This window comes from Oncorhynchus nerka, linkage group LG20 (assembly GCF_034236695.1).
Source record: "Oncorhynchus nerka isolate Pitt River linkage group LG20, Oner_Uvic_2.0, whole genome shotgun sequence".
Lineage (NCBI taxonomy): Eukaryota > Metazoa > Chordata > Actinopteri > Salmoniformes > Salmonidae > Oncorhynchus > Oncorhynchus nerka.
This window is the reverse complement of record NC_088415.1, coordinates 73,587,275-73,604,848: the sequence shown is the minus strand read 5'-3', so window position 1 is coordinate 73,604,848 and position 17,574 is coordinate 73,587,275. Positions and strand designations below refer to the sequence as shown.

Genomic DNA, 17,574 nt, shown 5'->3' with positions numbered 1-17,574 from the left:
TCCTTTCACTTAATCCATATTTGTATACATGCACCAGCTGTCAAGGGAGTAAATTACCACTCAATCTGACGGAAGAGCTCAAAAAAAGAATCCCATTTGGAATTCATACTCTGAATACTTACATTTACATTTAAGTCATTTAGCAGACGCTCTTATCCAGAGCGACTTACAAATTGGTGCATTCACCTTAAGACATCCAGTGGAACAGCCACTTTACAATAGTGCATCTAAATCTTTTAAGGGGGGGGGGGGTGAGAAGGATTACTTTATCCTATCCTAGGTATTCCTGAAAGAGGTGGGGTTTCAGGTGTCTCCGGAAGGTGGTGATTGACTCCGCTGTCCTGGCGTCGTGAGTGTTCCACCATTGGGGGGCCAGAGCAGCGAACAGTTTTGACTGGGCTGCGCGGGAACTGTACTTCCTCAGTGGTAGGGAGGCGAGCAGGCCAGAGGTGGATGAACGCAGTGCCCTTGTTTGGGTGTAGGGCCTGATCAGAGCCTGGAGGTACTGAGGTGCCGTTCCCCTCACAGCTCCGTAGGCAAGCACCATGGTCTTGTAGCGGATGCGAGCTTCAACTGGAAGCCAGTGGAGAGAGCGGAGGAGCGGGGTGACGTGAGAGAACTTGGGAAGGTTGAACACCAGACGGGCTGCGGCGTTCTGGATGAGTTGTAGGGGTTTAATGGCACAGGCAGGGAGCCCAGCCAACAGCGAGTTGCAGTAATCCAGACGGGAGATGACAAGTGCCTGGATTAGGACCTGCGCCGCTTCCTGTGTGAGGCAGGGTCGTACTCTGCGGATGTTGTAGAGCATGAACCTACAAGAACGGGCCACCGCCTTGATGTTAGTTGAGAACGACAGGGTGTTGTCCAGGATCACGCCAAGGTTCTTAGCGCTCTGGGAGGAGGACACAATGGAGTTGTCAACCGTGATGGCGAGATCATGGAACGGGCAGTCCTTCCCCGGGAGGAAGAGCAGCTCCGTCTTGCCGAAGTTCAGCTTGAGGTGGTGATCCGTCATCCACACTGATATGTCTGCCAGACATGCAGAGATGCGATTCGCCACCTGGTCATCAGAAGGGGGAAAGGAGAAGATTAATTGTGTGTTGTCTGCATAGCAATGATAGGAGAGACCATGTGAGGTTATGACAGAGCCAAGTGACTTGGTGTATAGCGAGAATAGGAGAGGGCCTAGAACAGAGCCCTGGGGGACGCCAGTGGTGAGAGCGCGTGGTGAGGAGACAGATTCTCGCCACGCCACCTGGTAGGAGCGACCTGTCAGGTAGGACGCAATCCAAGCGTGGGCCGCGCCGGAGATGCCCAACTCGGAGAGGGTGGAGAGGAGGATCTGATGGTTCACAGTATCGAAGGCAGCCGATAGGTCTAGAAGGATGAGAGCAGAGGAGAGAGAGTTAGCTTTAGCAGTGCGGAGGGCCTCCGTGATACAGAGAAGTCTCAGTTGAATGACTAGTCTTGAAACCTGACTGATTTGGATCAAGAAGGTCATTCTGAGAGAGATAGCGGGAGAGCTGGCCAAGGACGGCACGTTCAAGAGTTTTGGAGAGAAAAGAAAGAAGGGATACTGGTCTGTAGTTGTTGACATCAGAGGGATCGAGTGTAGGTTTTTTCAGAAGGGGTGCAACTCTCGCTCTCTTGAAGACAGAAGGGACGTAGCCAGCGGTCAGGGATGAGTTGATGAGCGAGGTGAGGTAAGGGAGAAGGTCTCCGGAAATGGTCTGGAGAAGAGAGGAGGGAATAGGGTCAAGCGGGCAGGTTGTTGGGCGGCCGGCCGTCACAAGACGCAAGATTTCATCTGGAGAGAGAGGGGAGAAAGAGGTCAGAGCACAGGGTAGGGCAGTGTGAGCAGAACCAGCAGTGTCGTTTGACTTAGCAAACGAGGATCGGATGTCGTCGACGTTCTTTTCAAAATGGTTGACGAAGTCATCTGCAGAGAGGGAGGAGGGGGGGAGGGGGAGGAGGATTCAGGAGGGAGGAGAAGGTGGCAAAGAGCTTCCTAGGGTTAGAGGCAGATGCTTGGAATTTAGAGTGGTAGAAAGTGGCTTTAGCAGCAGAGACAGAAGAGGAAAATGTAGAGAGGAGGGAGTGAAAGGATGCCAGGTCCGCAGGGAGGCGAGTTTTCCTCCATTTCCGCTCGGCTGCCCGGAGCCCTGTTCTGTGAGCTCGCAATGAGTCGTCGAGCCACGGAGCGGGAGGGGAGGACCGAGCCGGCCTGGAGGATAGGGGACATAGAGAATCAAGGAATGCAGAAAGGGAGGAGAGGAGGGTTGAGGAGGCAGAATCAGGAGATAGGTTGGAGAAGATTTGAGCAGAGGGAAGAGATGATAGGATGGAAGAGGAGAGAGTAGCGGGGGAGAGAGAGCGAAGATTGGGACGGCGCGATACCATCCGAGTAGGGGCAGTGTGGGAAGTGTTGGATGAGAGCAAGAGGGAAAAGGATACAAGGTAGTGGTCGGAGACTTGGAGGGGAGTTGCAGTGAGGTTAGTGGAAGAACAGTATCTAGTAAAGATGAGGTCGAGCGTATTGCCTGCCTTGTGAGTAGAGGGGGAAGGTGAGAGGGTGAGGTCAAAAGAGGAGAGGAGTGGAAAGAAGGAGGCAGAGAGGAATGAGTCAAAGGTAGACGTGGGGAGGTTAAAGTCGCCCAGAACTGTGAGAGGTGAGCCGTCCTCAGGAAAGGAGCTTATCAAGGCATCAAGCTCATTGATGAACTCTCCGAGGGAACCTGGAGGGCGATAAATGATAAGGATGTTAAGCTTGAAAGGGCTGGTAACTGTGACAGCATGGAATTCAAAGGAGGCGATAGACAGATGGGTAAGGGGAGAAAGAGAGAATGACCACTTGGGAGAGATGAGGATCCCGGTGCCACCACCCCGCTGACCAGAAGCTCTCGGGGTGTGCGAGAACACGTGGGCGGACGAAGAGAGAGCAGTAGGAGTAGCAGTGTTATCTGTGGTGATCCATGTTTCCGTCAGTGCCAAGAAGTCGAGGGACTGGAGGGAGGCATAGGCTGAGATGAACTCTGCCTTGTTGGCCGCAGATCGGCAGTTCCAGAGGCTACCGGAGACCTGGAACTCCACGTGGGTCGTGCGCGCTGGGACCACCAGATTAGAGTGGCCGCGGCCACGCGGTGTGGAGCGTTTGTATGGTCTGTGCAGAGAGGAGAGAACAGGGATAGACAGACACATAGTTGACAGGCTACAGAAGAGGCTACGCTAATGCAAAGGAGATTGGAATGACAAATGGACTACACGTCTCGAATGTTCAGAAAGTTAAGCTTACGTAGCAGGAATCTTATTGACTAAAATCATTCAAATGATACAGTACTGCTGAAGTAGGCTAGCTGGCAGTGGCTGCGTTGTTGTTGTTCTATCTCTCTATAGTGCTGTTTCTTGTATTATGGTCTCTTGTTTCTTTAGAGGTTTCACTTTGTTGTCCTTTTTCTTTTCCTTTTTCTTCTGTCCTTATTTTGTCTTCCTTTCTTCTGTTAACTAGATATTTTTTGTTGTTATTCTTTGTAAGCTAGCTAGCTTCTTCCAGGAGAGTCCCTAGCAACTGCTTAGCAACAAGTAAACAATTCAGCTAGCTAAGATAACTGTACAATTTTATGAAAAATAGTTACTTCTTCAAAAGCCTGTCTTTTTGGTTTGTTCCTTGTTTTGTCTTCTATTGAGTCTTGCAGTTTTCTCTTGATTTTTTCGATGTACTTCACTCTAAAAAAAACATTTAAATCTCAAGCTCATTTTTCAGCATTATTATTATTATTATTATTATTATTATTAATATAGACATAGACAAAAAGCTTTCAGCTGGGCCTCACACACACCAGAGGACAGCTCCTGTTTGATATAACGGGGACAACCTTGGGATTACCGAATGCAGACCATGGAAACACTGCTAAGACTGGAACTAATTATTATTATTATTATTTTACTTGATGTATAGACTTGTTTAAACCCCTAAAACAACTGCTGGTTTACATGCTAGGCTTACCATGAGTTATTCAATATATCATAAGTTATTAAATATATAAGTTATTCATCAAGTTGTGTACATTAAATGCTCAGATACACTGATTACCCTCAGTCTGGCAACCCTTCACCATCCCCTGTACAACACACCCGGGGCATGTCTGTCATCAGTAGAATAGCTAGTCCCTGCTCTCAAGATGCATCCCCATCAATCTGGCTGAATCAGGTTAGGGCGACATCCCTCCTCCTGTGTGCTGACAGAAGGCATCAGTAGAAAATAGCAGCTCCCCTGTTTCTGATGGCTGTAATAAGCAGCACCGATCACGAGGCTGCTGGAGAGGAACTAGCCTGGCTGGCCATGCTGCACAGTTCTTGGGCTGCGTCCGCAATGTCACCCTATTTTCTTTTATAGTGCAAGAAAAGTAGTGCACTATTAAGGTTGCCATTTTGGAACATAGCCTTGGTCGGTTCATTCTGCTGGTAAGTAGAAAGTAATCACAGGCCTATTAGGGAGACAGGTAAATGGATATCTCTGCAACAGACTGTGTCAGATCCTGTAGCTCTGTGGCAGTATGCTTACAGGGTTTATGGGATAGTGGAAACACAATACTCACCTCATGCCAGGAGGAGCTCAGTGTGTCATTACATCACTTTTTTTTTTTTTAACAATACCATTGTTTTATTATACTCCCATTGCAGGTGACTGTCTCTGCCTAGATGGTTACATGAAGGACCCGGTCCACAAGCATCTCTGTATTCGTAACGAGTGGGGTCCAAATCAAGGGTAAGTGACAATATGGCCTCTAATGGTCTGCTATATAATATATTAACATGCCGACTCCTAGTTAAAAATCTTTGTGTCAAACAGCAGAACTGTGAAAACTATAGCTGGGCCTAACATGAGATGTGGAGTACTAGCAGATGGAAGTTTTAAATCCTTCCCAGAATTCCAGAACTTTTATTACCCATACACAGCACTTGTAAATAATCTGCCTGCTGCTACAGGGCCATTGCAGTTCTGATATGTTAATAGTTTTTTTCACTATACATCTGAATTTTGTCACATTTCTCTTCCTCCCTATCTCCCTCCCTCCCCAAGTGATTTCTCTCTCGCGTGCAGTCAATCTTTGACAGGGAAAACGTACAGGGGTAACTTGAATGTTTAATGACTGGCCTCTCTCGTGTGAGGCCGTTATCAGGTTTTAGCTGGCCCTTTGCCTATTGTAACAGCTTACTCAGAGGCAGCATCTCCTTGTCACATTTTCTCTCACACTGTAGCAGATTCAAGTCCCCAAGCTGCCTGTGTCTATTAATCTCCATCATTCTTCCCCTCTCCACTCCCAGCTTGGGTAAATAGACACGAGCCTAAGTCACATTCCATCTCAGGCCACGGAGGAACACATTTTTCTATCAGTGTGTTTACCCGTAGCATCTGTCATAGTGCTACTTTTGATCTGACGAATTTTGGGGGATTGGTTGAAATGTTGTCAGGAGATGTAGTGCTGAAAAGATTCCCGAACTTGTTTACTATTTGAGCAGGATAGATAAATAAATATTTCAGGGAAAACTGAAGACAAACAAATCAAATCCATTTTTATTGGTCACATACACAAGGTTATGTGAAATGCTTGTGCTTCTAGTTTCCCGACAATGCAACAATACCTAACAAGTCATCTAACAATTCCACAACAACTACCTAATACACACAAATCAAAGTCAAGGAATGGAATAAGAATATATACATATGAATATATGGATGAGCAATGACCGAGCGGCATAGGCAAGATAGATGGTATAGATGGTATAAATAGATATGTAAAAATTATTAAAGTGGCATTATGAAAGTGACTTGTGATCCATGTATTAAAGAGGCCAATGATTTCAAGTCTGTATGTAGGCAGCAGCCTCTCTGTGTAAGTGATGGCTGTTTAACAGTCTGATGGCCTTGCGATAGAAGCTGTTTTTCAGTCTCTCGGTCCCAGCTTTGATGCACCTGTACTGACCTCACCTTCTGGATGGTAGCGGTGTGAACAGGCAGTGGAATGGGTTGTGTTTTGTGTATTGCAGTGTAACGTGTTGTGATTACTCATTGTTACACTGTACTTAAAGTAGTAAAATAAGTTTCTTTCTTCAATCAGTCATTTCATTCTTGTCTCGTAAACCACGTTACTGGTTTTGACTGAATATAAGTCTAACTCTCTCCTCTCTTATTTGTCACCAGACCCTGGCCTTACACTATTTTCCAGCGTGGTTTTGATCTGGTGATGGGAGAACAACCATCTGATCGCATTTTCAGGTAAGAACTCACTGTACACATGTATTAACCAGAACACATTTCTATGGGTAACACTTTTTGAAAACAGCATGAAATTCTGTTTCAAATGGTTTTTTTTTCTGAGATTTTATATGATATTGACCCATTGGAATGTTTCTTTACAATAGGAAAACGTTTTATCATAATAGCATGACAGATTGTCACATTTAAAGATGGCATAGAACGGAGTGAGAGCTATAGATTTTAAACTAGTAACAAAATACTGTGTTCCTATTCTCTCCAAACAACTTTTCAGGACAGACTTTCAATGTTTTGAAAACTACTCAACACTAAAAAGCTCCAATCTGGAAGCTGAGTTCATAGTTGAAGCTGAGTCATGTTGTTGAGTTGTTTTAATGGAATGAAGAAAAGCTAGCATCATTGAATTGTATCACTCTTTACAGCATGAAAATCACAACAAATCAGCATTTCACTTTTTACCATTTGAGATCTACTGGGGGTATGTTTACCAAGAGAATCATCTTTCATCGAGGGATTCCATTTATTTCCAAACATTCCCTGAACTGAAATACAATTAATTATGTTTTATGTGTAAGGCAAAAAATTGATTTTAAGAGTTTAGCTACATGCACACACAGCATTGAAATAAGAGTTTCAGTTTAGTTCTCTAGTTCTAATTTGACTGACATTGCTTTGGTGTACATACATTTGAGCCTTGCATTAAACATGTGTCATCCATTTGAAATAAAAACTTTCTGTTCTTGTACTGATGTTGTATGACCAGTGAAATGATTGAGAACGTGATTTTGTAGAAAACATGCAACCTCACGTTACCACAGAATAATGTTATATCGCACAATGTTCTTGGTCAACAGAAAGGGAGCATTTGCGTTCTATGATATTCACCATCACAGTTGATTTCAAATGGATACTGAGAAAACCTGGGTAGGTATATGGAGGCATACAGTACATGCCTCCTGTTTTGTACAAGACATGTTTCTTCAAAAGCCAATGAAAGAACAACAATACTGATTATGCTGCTTACCACTGCTCTCAACAAAGAACATAGCGTGAGTCCCAAATGGCGACATATTCGCTAAAGGACACTGCTTGTGACCAGGATCCACAGGGAATAGGGTGCCATTTGGGACATAGATTATATTTTCACATTGATGATTTAGTCACTCTCATGTTTTTTAAGCACTGTCTTTGTTAGTCATTGAGAGCAGCCATCATACAAACATCTCTATGAGGCTCTTTGATACATTTGTTTCCTCTTTGGAATGTTAGTCTGCAGGGGGCCAATATTCTGTCCAGCGTCAGGTTTAAAGTAACTTTGTGCTCAAGCGTTTCACGCCAACATCCATCCAAATTAAAATGTCCCAGGCTCCTCTTTGAACCCCTCTCAGACAGTTATATTCAAACCGTGCACACGTAATGAATGTTTTTTGTGGCTGCCCATTTGCCAAGTCACCCATCCGTGTATTACAATTCAACAAAACAGTATTGCACTCATAAGTAGAATACAAAATTATAATGTTTTGTTGTTTGCTGAGCTTGGGGATAACATGAATCAGGAGCAGCATGTTAATAAAAAAATCAGCTCCCGTACGTATTAGTTCGTCAACAATATCTGATAACATGGTGATCCGTAATCGTGTGTCCCTTAGACAAAGAAGAGTCTAGCATCTAGATAACAAACTTGTTAGAGTTCAATTAGTTGACACCATTTGCAAGCTGTCCCAGTGCTAGGGCACGGCTTGGACAGAAACCAGATTAAGTACTGGAAAAAAATATGTCTTGCTATCACTTAGAACACCTGTCCTGAATGGGTGGAGGGGGTTCACCCTCAAAGGCTGCTTTCTCTTGTTACTCCTTCCTGTGTACACCAACTCCAGTGACGAGTGTTCTATTGCTACTGTTACATAAGCTTCTGTTGCTGAAGGGATTTCTTGTTGATAGCCTTCAGTTTCAGATTGGCATCATCCTATACCACAATGTATATAAATATCTCCTGGAAAACCATACAACCCACCTCTGGATAAGGACAGAGACTTATGGGGCTGGTAGCAATGACTTCTAGGGAAATAATAGGAGAAAAATACAGTTTTAGTAGACTTGCCTAGCTGCCCATTATCACTTGGAAGAATCCAGTGCATGATATTAAATGGTAGGACTGAGGGAGTTTGATTCATATAACACTCCAGTTGGAAAGAGGGGAGGTAATTGGAGTGAGATAATTAATGCTCTCTTTTACAGCACTTTAATCATTCCCTTCCTAAAGTGACTAGTAGTCTATGCAGTGCTTGTGATCGGGTGCCCTTTTCTTATGCTAAGTTAGCATTTTATTAGATGTAAATTGAACAATTTGAGATGCAAAAAACGTTGTGGTCGTTAACCATTTTAATCAACAAGTCCTTTTTTTTGTGCTAGAATGATGCATAATATATAAGAAATTATACTACTACATTTGGTGTCAAATAGAAGAACGCCCTGTTTGAGAAATACTTTTTGCTGAATTTGCTGGTGTCTATCGACTCATGAACAGTTTCACTTTGAGATTCATTTTGAAGCCTTTCTAAAGTAAGTTCAAGGGTTTATCAATAATCCTTTGGGAATGCTTGGACTTCAGACTTCAATTGCTCTCCAGAACTTAATTGTTTTATTGTATCTGGTCTGGTCTTCTGTGTTGTGAGACTTTTAATTGACTCATGCCTAGCTCTTATTAGACTTGATTTAGATTTGTATTAGGATCCCCATTATCCGACACCGATGGAGACAGCTAGTCCTGCTTGGGTCAAAGTCCTTGACAAGTTACATACATTTAAAAACATGAACATGTAATGTGAGTGTGTGTGTGTGCATCTATCAATTACACAGTACATACATACAAAAAGTAAGTCACTTGGCTTGAATGTTGTTGTACGCGTTGCTGTGCAATGTTTTGTAAGCTAATCATTTCTAATTAAAGTGAGTTGTAGGTTTGTATGTGCTGTATCTATGTACCCCAACAGACATATCGATAATATACTGAACAAAAATATAAACACAACATGCAGCAGTTTCAAATATTTTACTGAGTTACAGTTCATATAAGGAATTTGTTACAATAATGCTTGTACGAACTCGAACCCAGGCACAGAGAAACACAGCAAGCAGAGGTAAGGGCAACGATACGGAGGTACGGGCGCCCAACCAATTGTGCTATTATGTGTTTTTTTCCGAATTATTTGTAACTTATTTTGTACATAATGTTTCTGCAACCGTATCTTACAGCAAAAAAAGAGCTTCTGGATATCAGGACAGCGATCACTCACCTCGGACTAGACAAAGATTTTTTCTTCAACGAACAGGACACACAGGACATTCTCCGAACACCCGACAAGGCCGACATCCCAGTTATTTGCAAGAAGAGACGCAGGTGCAGAGGATCCGCAGAAGGCAGATAGTGCAATCAGAGGGAAATAATTCTATATCACCTGTTCTCCACACACAGAGATGCGTACAAAGCTCTCCCTCACCCTCCATTTGGTAAATCCAACCACAATTCTATCCTCCTGATTCCTGCATACAATCAAAAATTAAAGCAGGAAGCACCAGTGACTCGGTCTATAAAAAAGTGGTCAGTTGAAGCAGATGCTAAATTACAGGACAAAACTACACTACAGGACATGTTCCGGGATTCTTCCGATGGCATTGAGGAGTACACCACATCAGTCACTGGCTTTATCAATGAGTGCATCGAGGACGTCGTCCCCACAGTGACTGTACGTACACACCCCAACCAGAAGCCATGGATTACAGGCAACATTCGCACTGAAATAAAGGGTAGAGCTGCTACTTTCAAGGAGCGGGACTCTAACCCGGAAGCTTATAAGAAATCCTGCTATGCCCTCCGACGAACCATCAAACAGGCAAAGTGTCAATACAGGGCTAAGATTGAATCGTACTACACCGGCTCCAACGCTCGTCTTATGTGGCATGGCTTGCAAACTATTACAGACTACTAAGGGAAGCACAGTTGCGAGCTGCCCAGTGACACAAGCCTACCAGACGAGCTAATTCACTTCTATGCCTGCTTTGAGGCAAGCAACACTGAGGCATGCATGAGAGCATCAGCTGTTCCGGACGACTGTGTGATCAAGCTCTTTATAGCAGACATGAGAAAGACCTTTAAACAGGTCAACATTCACAAGTCTGTGGGGACAGATGGATTACCAGGACGTGTGCTCCGGGTATGTGCTGACTGTTATTATTCACAGTTTTTTTTATTGTTGTTTTTATTTATTTTCTTACCCATTGTTCACCTAATACCTTTTTGCACTGTTGGTTAGAGCCTGTAAGTAAGTATTTTACTGTAAGGTCTACACATGTTGTATTCGGCGCATGTGACAAATAAACTTGATCCAGATGTTTTAAGGCAACCGCACAAGAGTACACGAACAAACATGAGACCTAAGCACAGATACAGGCCAACTGAGGAACCTAAATAGCAAGGCAACCAGGTGAACAGAGAAGGTAATTAAAACAGGTGAAACCAATAAGTATTGATCAGGGTAACCTGGAAACTAGAAAACAAGGTAAGGGTGCCTTCCAGCGGTAACCTAAGACACTCGGCCTTCACAAAAAAGTAGTGAGAGAGGAGTCTGAAGAACCTGGCGAACATGTTGGATGTGTTCAGCCATGGACCTGGAGAAGATGAGGATGTCATCTTGGTACACAAACACGAACTGGTGAAGGAAGTCACGCAGCACATCATTAACCAGGACCTGGAAAATGGCTGGAGCATTTGTAAGTCCAAATGGCATGACACGGTTCTCATAATGTCCATTTGGGGTGTTGAATGCTGTCTTCCACCCGTCTCCCTGTCTGACGCACACCAGATTGTACGCAAAACCCCGTTAATCGATACAGAGACGTAATCCCCCATCCATCTTTCCAACAAAGAAAAAACCCGCTCCTGCAGGTGAAGTGGATGGCCAAATGAAACCAACCGCCAGCGCCTCCTTAATATTCATGGCTGCAGTCTCTGGAACTGAGAGAGAATACAGACCTCCTCTCGGAGGACTGGTACCGGGCAGGAGGCCGAAGGCACAATCGTTGGACCTGTGAGGAGGCAGTTTGCTGGCCCTTCGTTTGCTGAAGACCTGACCCAGATCCCGGTAATCCCGAGGTACGCAGGAAAGATCAGGCTTGTCATCCCGAGCTGGGAGAACAGGAGAAATCGGAAGCCTCCAGACGAGCAGTGCCGGAAAGATGCGGGGAGCGTTGCTGGCAGGTGGACTGGCATGAAGGATTCCATCCCAGATCTCTTCCCGAGGGCCAGTCAATTTGAGGATTATGGATAGAAAGACACGGATGTCCAAGAACCAGGGGAAGCTCAGGAGACTCCACCAAATGTAACTGGATAAACTCCACATGATAATCCAGAACTCGTAGCTGAATAGGCATGGTGAGTTGCTTCACCTTCCTAGACCCTAGGGGTTGACCATCCAGCGCAGTGACCGACAACGGAATGTCTAGCTTAGTGAGGGGCAGCCCTTCTTGGCGAGCTATTGTGCGATCCAGAAAACAGCTGGTAGCCCCAGAATCTATGAAAGCAAGAATGTCCAAAGCCCATTGTCCCAGTGCAGGTTGGTCGGAAGCAAGGAGCGTACCGTGTCGGCAGCTGGAGACTGACTCGCCAGTATTCTCCCGTCTACTGACGAGTCAGCCCATTTCCCGTCAGCTCGGGCCAGGAGGCACAGAAATGTCCAGACTGTTCACTGTAAAGGCAATGTTGCTCGTTAATCCTGCTACTTCTCTCCAGAGCGGAAAGTCTGGTGCGTCCCAATTGCATCGTCTCCTCTGAAGGATATGAAGGAGAACCAGAGCCGAATTGAGAACTCTGACAGGGTACAGAACAAGCAGATGCAGCATAAGGCAGTGGAACTCCCTCAATGGGACCCGAAACACTGGAGACCACTCGGAACCTCTCCGTCCTCTCACTACGACGTTCCCAAAGCCGGTTGTCAATCCGGATGGCCAGAACGATAAGCTCATCCAGAGTGTCAGGGTTGTCCCGGGAAGCCAGTTAATCATTGAGAACCTTGCTGAGTCCGTTCAGAAAGGCTGAGTGAAGTGCATCTGTATTCCAACTGCTCTCAGCAGCGAGTGTCCGAAAGTCAATGGCGTAATCAGCTATGCTCCAGCTGCCCTGCCGAAGCACAATGAGCAGCGTTCCTGCCTCTGATGGGGTGATCAAAAACCCTCATCTCCTGGGTGAAGCTTTGCCAATTAAAACAAATGTATTTTTGCTGCTCCCATATGGCCGTGGCCCAGTCCAGAGCTCTTCCTGAGAGCAAGGAGATGACATATGCCACTTTGGAACGCTCGGTGGGAAACGTTAATGCCTGCAACTCGAAGGCCAGCGAGCATTGGAGCAGGAACCCACGACACATCCCAGGATGCCCCTCATAGCGCTCCGGTGCAGGAAGATGAGGCTCCCGAAGGGAGGAAGATGCTGAGCTGGTAGAAAGTGGAGGATTAGGAACAGCCACAGGTGCAGCAGCTGTTGCTCCAATCTGTCCTGTCTGCAGAGCGGACACAAGAGTTCTTAAATCATCCAACAATGTCTGCAGCCGCACCTGATAGAGACCAATCACAGTTCCATGGTGGGTGAGTTCCGACCGTAAATGGTGGAGTTCGGCATGTTCCTCGGATGACTGAGAAATCTCTGCTGGGTCCATTGTTGGCTTAGGTATACTGATACAATAATGCTTGTATGAACTCGAACCCATGAACTCAAACCCTTTGTCTTGACAAAAACAAGGCGACCGCACAAGAATACACTAACAAATCATGAGACCTAAGCACAAATACAGGCCAACTGAGGAACCTAAATAGCAAGGCAACCAGGTGAACAGAGAAGGTAATTAAAACATGTGAAACCAATAAGTAATGATCAGGGAAACCAGAAAACAAGGTAAGGGTGCCCTCCAGCGGTAACCTAAGGAAACAACAATCAAAATAAAACAGAAACTGTGACAGAATTCAATCAATTTAAATAAATTCACGGGGCCCTAATCTATGGATTTCACCTGACTGGGCAGGGGTCAGCCATGGCATAATCCCACCCACTTGGGTGCCAGGCCCACCCGCTGGGGAGCCAGACACAGCCAAACAGATTAAGTTTTTCCCCACAAAAGGAATTTATTACAGACAGAAATACTTCTCAGTTTCATCAGCTGTCTGGATGGCTGGTCTCAGACGATCCCGCAGCTGAAGTAGCCGGATGTGGAGGTCCTGGGCTGTCGTGGTTACATGTGGTCTGTGGTTGTGAAGCTGGTTGGACATACTGCCAAATTCTCTAAAACGACATTGAAGACGATATGTGGTAGAGAAGTAAACATACAATTCTTTGGCAACAGCTCTGGTGGACATTCCTGCAGTCAGCATGCTAATTTCACGCTCCCTCACAACTTGAGACATCTGTGGCATTGTGTTGAGTGGCTTTTATTGTCCCCAGCACAAGGTGCAGCTATGTAATGATCATGCTGTTTAATCAGCTTGTTGATATGCCGCACCTGTCACATGGATGGATTATCCTGGCAAAGGAGAAATGCTCATTGACAGGCGTGTAAACAAATTTGTGCACAAAATCTGAAAGAAATAATATTTTTGGGTGTATGGATCATTTCTGGGATCTTTTATTTCAGCTCATGAAACATGGGACCAACACTTTCCATGTTGCCTTCATATTTTTGTTCAGTGTAGTTTGAGAACTATTAGTTGAATGCTATGAACCATTGCCAGAGATATATTTCTAAAACTATTGAACTGTGAGAAAAAAAACATAATGTGCTACTCCAGAGTCCAATCAGCCTTTAGTTTAAGTGAGTGTAAAAGGCCTTTTGAAGACACCTGAGGATATGCTTGTGATTATCCAGAGAAAGACAAACAAATGATCAAAGGCACCAACGTCTCCAAGGCTATATGGGCAACAGGCCATGGGTTTTATTGTATTTCTCTGTAGGAAATTAAAACAACCAGTGATGTTCTCCACACTGATCTTCTGAGTTACCACTCAACAAGGCACCAGAAGACCTGGAATTCAGCTCATTTCAGACAAACACGCATTAGCAAAGCGGTAGTAAACCCAGCTCTTTTGAAATACTAAATTAAGTAGACAATGTTCTTTCTACTTTGTTTCCAATGATGTTGTTCCATTAGTACCATAACGTGTCAAAATCTGTGTATTTTTCCTCCTCAGGTTCACATACACATTGGGGGAAGGGATGTGGTTACCATTAAGTAAAAGCTTTGTCATTCCACCTGCTGAGCTGGCAATCAACCCTTCAGCCAAGTGCAAGACTGATATGACTGTCATGGAGGATGCTGTGGATGTGAGGTAAGAGATTCAACTTTTCCATATGTTTCATGAGGTACGTTTTACAAGGAGTGATATTAGCTATAAACAAAGTAATATCTTGAGGCTACATAGGCCGACAGTATTTTTGTTCCATCATAATCGCCATTGAATATCCTCCATATCAAAGCATTTTGGATTCCCTATACATTGTTCTGGAACATTTTACACTTGTTATAAGGTTGATGTCAGACATTGCAAGTGTTTCATTGATCATGATTCAAAGAGTAAAGAAGCACTAAAGTATAGCAAAAAATCAATAAGAGAGCAGCAAAAACAAAACTCATTTGGAAATGTAATACCATAAAAGTGTAGTTGAATTGAATTGTTAAATGGTTCATAACCTCTCAAAAGGAAATGTACTGCTTGCACATAGATCTTTTTTGAAGTGCGGAAAAATTTCAACTTATATTATACACACTTCAACAAATGCAACTTTGAAGCTACATCTATTTAGCCATATCCCTGATTGCATTCGTTACGTGCGGGTAGTTTCATTATAACTATGACATTTAGAGAAACACAAATTATAGTCACTGAGTATGCAAGGCATTTTTATTGCAATTTCACCTGGCTGCTCAAACTGACTGCAGTCTTCACACATCCACCATTTGCTGAGTTCAAAGTTATCCTTTGTATCTGAGCTTTTAAATCCTTCCAGTTGATGGTCCTAACTAGGGATGTGAGAAATATAACATTTTGCTCAACATTTAAATGGCCATTTGTTAAAACAAACAAACAAAAATAAATAAATAAGATAATGGTCCTATTATGTATGACCGCTAGGGCTTGGCAATGAAGTTGCCATAGTCATATACCCTTGAAAGTGTCTCTGCTACAGCATACTTGTTTGTTTGTAAGGCTGCACTATGGATTTTTAAATGCCGACACGAAACCTCTGGAGATAGTTTCGAAGCACCACTGAATGGGCATTTTACTTGTCTTTAAAGGAATGCCACTTCTAAAGCTGTACTACGGTCCATCAGGAGTAGACCAGGCTGGGTTTCCTGATTGCGATTGAACTTAGGCTTACGAGTGTTATAACGATTGCATCTTTTCTACAATGGCCGAAGATGTAACATGTGTTTCCCAAAACACCATGCAGAGGGAATGGTCACCTAGTTCGTCATTGAGGCATGTGTGGATACTGATAGAATTTAAAGAAAGGCAACTCTGCTCTCGGATCAGCATTCTTCATTCAAATCTTACCTTAACATTATAATTATTCCACAATTCTGAGGGTGGATCAGCTTCTAGAAAGATATTATCACCTATGGCTGCAAATATTGAGGTGGCTTATTCTAATCTTTATCCTATAATAATGCACTAAATTAAGATTTGGCACATCATTTCGTGCATGTTAGGCTAAACTACAAGGGCACAAGGTGAGACCCAAATGCAGACACAGGACGCAGATGGTTGAGCTCCGATATTTTTATAGCAAAAGGGGTAGGCAAAAGGCAGGTCGGGTACAGGTGAGAGTTCATAAACCAGGTCAGAGTCCAAACGGTACAAGACGATAGGCAGGCTCGAGGTCAGGGGCAGGCAGTGTGGTCAGGCAGACGGGCTCAGAGTCAGGACAGGCAAGGGTCAAAACCAGGAGAGCGAGAAAAGAGAGACTGGAAAAAGCACGAGCTGAGACACAAAAACGCTGGTTGATTTGACAAACAAGACAAACTGGCACAGAGAGACAGGAAACACAGAGATAAATACACCAGGGAAAATAATCGACACCTGGAGGGGGTGGAGACAAGCACAAGGACATGTGAAACAGATCAGAGCGTGACATACACAACATGAAATATGTTGAGAAAATGATAGACTGTAGCCTAGAAGTAGCAAAATATAACTCAATTGATTGAACATGAAACAATATGACTGAAATAGGCATAGGCTGCTGGTTTAATATTTTCAGGCCGACATGTGGGTTTTAATTTGAAGAGTCTTTTTATGCGTTGCTTGTTAGAATCAATTGCAAAGACATTGGCAACTTTTATATTTATAGTCAACTTTGTTGACAAAACACCAGTCTCAATGTCAACAGTGAAGTGGCGACTCCGGGATGCTAGCCTTCTAGGCAGAGTTCCTCTGTCCAGTGTATGTGTTCTTTTGTCCAACTTAATCCTTTTTTTATTGGCCTGTCTGAGATATGGCTTTTTCTTTGCAACTCTAACTAGAAGGCCAGCATCCCGGAGTCGCCTCTTCACTGTTGATTTTGAGATTGGTGTTACTATTTAATGAAGCTGACAGTGGAGGACTTGTGAGGCGTCTGTTTCTCAAACTAGACACTCTGTGCTTATCTTCTTGCTCAGTTGTGCACCGGGGCCTTCCACTCCTCTTTCTATTCTGGTTAGTCTTTCTATTCTAGCCAGTTTGCGCTGTTCTGTGAAAGGAGTAGTACACAGCATTGTACGAGATCTTCAGTTTCTTGGCAATTTCTCGCATGGAATAGCGTTCATTTCTCAGAACAAGAATAGACTGACGAAAGTTTGTTGTTTCTGGCCATTTTGAGCCTCTAATCGAACACACAAATGCTGATGCACCAGATACTCAACTAGTCTAAAGAAGGCCAGTTTTATTGCTTCTTTAATCAGAACAACAGTTTTCAGCTATGTTAACATAATTGCAAAACGGTTTTCTAATGATCAATTAGCCTTTTAAAATGCTAAACTTGGATTAGCTAAAACAACGTGCCATTGGAATACAGGAGTGATGGTTGCTGATAATGGGCCTCTGTTCACCTATGTAGATGTTCCATAAAAAATCTGCCGTTTCCAGCTACAATAGTCATTTACAACATTAACAATGTCCACGCTGCATTTCTAATCTATTTGATGTTATTTTAATGGACAACAAATGTGCTTTTCTTTCAAAACAAGGACATTTCTAAGTGACCCCAAACATTTGAGCG

General features: G+C 43.9%; 1 protein-coding gene across 1 annotated transcript in view; it reads left to right on the top strand.

Annotated features, from left to right (window-relative positions):
* Positions 1-17,574, top strand: part of LOC115103101 (astrotactin-1) — a 252,497-nt gene that overhangs the window by 67,699 nt on the left and 167,224 nt on the right. The window contains exons 8-10 of the mRNA XM_029623730.2: positions 4,681-4,765; positions 6,203-6,277; positions 14,508-14,645. Coding sequence (XP_029479590.2) covers positions 4,681-4,765; positions 6,203-6,277; positions 14,508-14,645 — 298 coding nt within the window. The remainder of the gene's footprint in view (positions 1-4,680; positions 4,766-6,202; positions 6,278-14,507; positions 14,646-17,574) is intronic.